We start from the raw sequence: 4849 nt of genomic DNA on the forward strand, positions 1-4849 counted from the left end.
ATATTATTTATAAATATATATATATATGTTTTATTATTAATATTATTATTTAATAAATCTTAAATAAATAAAATATATTCTTTTTTATATTTTATAAAAATAATATTTTTTATAAATAAAATTTTATTTAAGAATATTTGTATATATTCTTACCTTAATATTAAAATATAATTCATTTATTTTAATGTATTTATAAATTTATGATAGTTAATTTTTTTTTTATATACTTATTATTTAAGATATATGTTTTATTTAAAAAACATATTGTAAAATCTTTAACTATGTAAATTATATATAATAAAAGATTTTTTATTTCATAATAATAAAAAATTCATTTTATTTTTTAAAAATATTTATAAATATGTATATTTTTTTATTTTATATTTAAATCTTTTATATATAAAATTATATTTAGTTTTTTTAATTTATTAAAAGAATCTAGAAATATATATATTTTTTTTTTTTATAGATTTACAATATAATTTTATAATATATAAATAAAAATATATTTACTAAAAAAAAGATTATATTAATTAAAAATTATTTTTTTAAATTAAGAAAATAAAAAAATATTGAATATAGAATTTTATTATAATAATTATTTAATAATCAATATAATATAGATATATATTATGTATTTTTGTAATTTTTATATATATTTATATATATGTATAATAATTATTATATTAATTTAATTTATATGTTTTATAAAAATTAAAATATATTTATATTTATATTTTTTATGAACTTTTTAATTTAAATTATAAAAACAAATCTAAATATTCATTAAAATTATTAATCTTTGTTTAATATAAAAAAGTAAACTTAAGTTTTATAAAATAATATTAAATACTTTTAATAATTTAATATTTAATTTAATGATAATTTTATTCTAAAAAACATAAATATTCTTATTTATACTTTTCAATATAGAATGTTGTAATACCCTATGTTATTTCTTTGAATACAAAATTAATGAATCTAATAAAGAAATACTTGAAATTATTTTAATATCAAATTTAGAAAGAAATCAAAATGTCATTAGTTCTTAAATATTTTAATTTAATAATAAAAATTAAATAAATAATAAATAATGAGAGTGTAAATGTAAAAACTTGGAAAAAAAATAATATTGTTAAAGTTTTTTCAGAATAAGATGAATATTAAAGTCATTTTAATAGTAGAGTGTTCGATAATTAGAATATTTTTGAATATAATTACATATAATCAGAATAATATAATTTGTTAAAAATTCCACTTAATTAAATAATAATTATTGTAAATGAATAATACTAATTATTTGACTATTCCTTTAATTTAATAAGCAATATAAAATCTAAGAATTATAATATAGATTATAATACTAATAATTATTTATTTTAAATTATTATAAATATTTTTTACAAATATTATAATATTAAAATTATTATATATTATTTTTTAATTTTATTTTAATTTTAATTTTAATATTAATATTCAAAACTTTAAATACTTAAATAATATTATTAATTATATTTATATATATATATACATTTATATATATTTTTTTTTTAATAATAATAAAATAAAATTTTAATTGATATTTTTTTAAAAAATAAATATGAGTATTGTTGAAGTTAGAATATGTGGTAGATATAAATTAGGATAAAAAATTTCCATAGGTTAATATAGTTCTATATATTTGGCAAGAAATGTTTAAACAAATGTCGAGGTAGCAATAAAAATTGAAGAATAAAACTCAAAGCATTAATTAGTAATTTAAAAAACCTAAATAAACAAAAAAATATTTAAAAAAATAAGCTTTTAAAAGAGGGAAACATAATCTAAAATTTACAAGGAGGAACTGGAGTTCCATATTTAAATTGGTTAAAAAAAAAAAAAAAAACCAAATAAAATAGAATAATTTAAAATTATAAAATAGGTTTGGACAAGAAGGCGAATATAATTTTTTAGTAATAGAATTATTAGGTTATAATCTTGAAGATTTATTTAATATATGTGGTAGGAAATTTTCATTGAAAACAGTATTAATGATAGCCGATTAATTAATCTCAAATATGGAACATATTCATTTTAAATCATATGTATATAGAGATGTTAAACCATAGAATTTTTGCGTAGGCTTAAGTAAAAAATCAAGACATATATTCACAATAGATTTCGGGCTATCTAAGAAATACAAAAATCCACGAACAAATGAACATAATAAATTTTCTAATAATAAATATCTTATAGGTAATATATATATGTATATATATATATATATATATATATATATATATATATATATATATATCCATATTTTTTTAATAATATATTTTTTTATTTTTTATTAGGCTGTATAAGATATATGAGTAATTATATACATAATAAATATGAATATTCAAGAAGAGATGATATGTTAAGTTTAGGATATATGTTTATTTATTTTTTGAATGGCTATTTACCTTGGTAGGGTATACAATGTGTACAAACATAAGAACTTTTTAAATAAATAAAAGAAATGAAAAATAATATTTCCTATGAAGAATTATGTAGTGGATTAGCTCCTGAATTCGAAGTATATATGAAATATTGTAAAAGTTTATAATATGAGGAGAAGCCTGATTATACTTATTTAAAAAAAATATTTAAGGAAAGATTTGTAAAAGAAGGATATTAATTTGATTATGTATATGATTGGATTCTAATTCCTTTGAGTAATAAAAATAATACATTTCTATCTATTAATTATTAGGAGGAAAATCAAGAAAATAATTAAATCGATAAAATGGATTCTATGAATAATTTAGCGGATGACTTTAGTGATTAGGAAGATATAGATTGCGAGAATAATTTTTATTAAGGAAATAATAATTAAAAATAAATAATAAATAATACAATTAATAAATAAACTTTTAATAATTAATAAACTGTTAAATAATAATAAGTTTTTTTATAATAATAATAAATTTTCGGAGGTTAATAGTAATAATAATAGGAATTTTAAATAAAAAACTAAGGATTTTAATAATAGAAAATTAATAATAATGATAACTAAAATATCAAATAATAATAGAGCATTTAAATAAATAAAAAAAAGAAAAAGGAGATTGTATTATTTTTTGATATAATAAAAAAATATGTTAACTTTATTTTATATAAATTAATAAAAAATATAAATATTAATATATGTAATTTACATAATCATAGTTTTTTTATTTTATTGGAAAAAATATATTTAATTACACATTCTTCCCAAATTATAATTATAATATTAAAAATAAGTACAATAACTAATTATTCAATTAAAAATTTTTTCTTATTATGCAATTCTTTTACAATCTAGAAAGCACTAAAGCCTAAAATATCAATAAACAAATATAATAAAATTGAATATATTAATAATATTAGAAACCATATAAAATACATCCGATTTTTATACATTCTTTATTTAAAAGTCTAAGAAACATAATAGGTAATTGAAGTAATTAAAAAAAAAATATTGCTTGCTAAAAACATAATGTTAATAGCAATATTTTAATCATTATACAGATGCCCATTTTTTAAAGATTATATATCCTAATAAAAATCTTAATATATATAATGATAATAACATGCGAAAAGACCACATGATCCTAATATAAACTAGCTTCCCATACGGAAAGCATTCTCTTTATTTAATAAATTGCAATTAGGTCTAGTTTTACTTAATCCTTTTAAAGGTTTACTTAATGAAACAAATGACAATAAAGGAATAGCAATAAAATAATTTATATATACTAATTAAAAATTAGAATAATTGCTATATTCATAAAGTAAAATAAGGGCTACAGCAAATTTATAAACATTAATAGTAACATAGTATCTATATATAATAATAAATATTAATAAATATATATAAAAAAATATATATATAATTATATATTTAAATAAATAAATAATATTATATTATAAATTTATATTAATATTTTTTAATATATATATATATATATTAATTTAATAACCTATAACATTCAATCATGTTTGATATAACACATCTACCTTCTGCTAAAATTATAGTTATGCAATTTATTGATTTTTTCTAATATGAAAAAGGTGCTGAAAAAGACGCATCTGTTTCATAAAATGAAACTCCTATAATAAATTAAAAAAAAAATATGTGATATATATATATATATATATATATATATATATATATATATATATATTATATGCCTATATCTGCTTATTTAATAGCTGAGCAATCATTAGATCCATCACCTATCATTCCAACTTTTTTATTAAATAAAGTTTAATGCAAGTAAATAACTTCAGTTTTCTATTCTGGTTTACATCTTGCAAATACTAATGTATTTTCAAGAATATTTTTAATTAATTGTTAATCGTTCATTTATTAAATATCTATAAGTGCAGTCCCAGTAACTCCTAACTTAAAATCAATCTACTTACTATTTAATAGCTAAGTAATATCAATTTTTTCATAAGGTTTATTTAAATAATAAGCGTCCTTTATTGTATTTAATATTATAATATTATCTTTAGCATCTAAAATATTACTATCTTTAGCACATTTAACAGTTGTCAAAAGATTATCTCCAGATATTATTTTACAATTAATTTCTGCATTTTTTAATATTTATATATTTTCTGCACTATCATCTTTTAGTTTATTTTCTAAAATTAAAAACCTAAAAAATTAAATTATTTTCAATATCTTCTCTTTTTACGTTTTTAAATTTATATTTTATTATAATTCCTTATATCCAAAACCAATTACTCTATATCCCATATTAGCGAAAAAACTTAATTTTTCTTGAAATTTTTAACTATCTAAAGAATTTTTTAAGCAAATTTATTAAATCATTTC

General features: G+C 15.1%; 2 protein-coding genes across 2 annotated transcripts, besides 9 other annotated features; one reads left to right on the forward strand and one right to left on the reverse strand. All coding sequences in view use genetic code 6, as the record gives it.

The window, feature by feature from the left end:
* Nucleotides 1-86: 86 nt before the first annotated feature.
* Nucleotides 87-127: a microsatellite.
* A 1239-nt stretch (nucleotides 128-1366) lies between these two features.
* Nucleotides 1367-1419: a microsatellite.
* A 19-nt stretch (nucleotides 1420-1438) lies between these two features.
* Nucleotides 1439-1474: a microsatellite.
* Nucleotides 1475-1600: 126 nt separating this feature from the next.
* Nucleotides 1601-2799, forward strand: IMG5_205360 (hypothetical protein; the record flags this gene model as incomplete). The annotated part of the gene is made up of 5 exons (XM_004023746.1): nucleotides 1601-1753; nucleotides 1801-1865; nucleotides 1922-2235; nucleotides 2337-2699; nucleotides 2738-2799. 5 exons carry the CDS (start codon nucleotides 1601-1603, stop codon nucleotides 2797-2799), a joined length of 957 nt encoding a protein of 318 aa, XP_004023795.1.
* Nucleotides 2239-2296: a microsatellite.
* Nucleotides 2800-2851: 52 nt separating the features above from the next.
* Nucleotides 2852-2893: a microsatellite.
* Nucleotides 2884-2929: a microsatellite.
* Nucleotides 2930-3186: 257 nt separating this feature from the next.
* On the reverse strand, nucleotides 3187-4771 carry IMG5_205370 (hypothetical protein; the record flags this gene model as incomplete). The annotated part of the gene is made up of 2 exons (XM_004023747.1): nucleotides 3187-3847; nucleotides 3987-4771. 2 exons carry the CDS (start codon nucleotides 4769-4771, stop codon nucleotides 3187-3189), a joined length of 1446 nt encoding a protein of 481 aa, XP_004023796.1.
* Nucleotides 3849-3949: a microsatellite.
* Nucleotides 3886-3975: a microsatellite.
* Nucleotides 4145-4195: a microsatellite.
* Nucleotides 4772-4849: the final 78 nt, after the last annotated feature.

The sequence above is a fragment of the Ichthyophthirius multifiliis genome, assembly GCF_000220395.1.
Source record: "Ichthyophthirius multifiliis unplaced genomic scaffold scaff_1120509251443, whole genome shotgun sequence".
Taxonomy (NCBI): Eukaryota; Ciliophora; class Oligohymenophorea; order Hymenostomatida; genus Ichthyophthirius; species Ichthyophthirius multifiliis.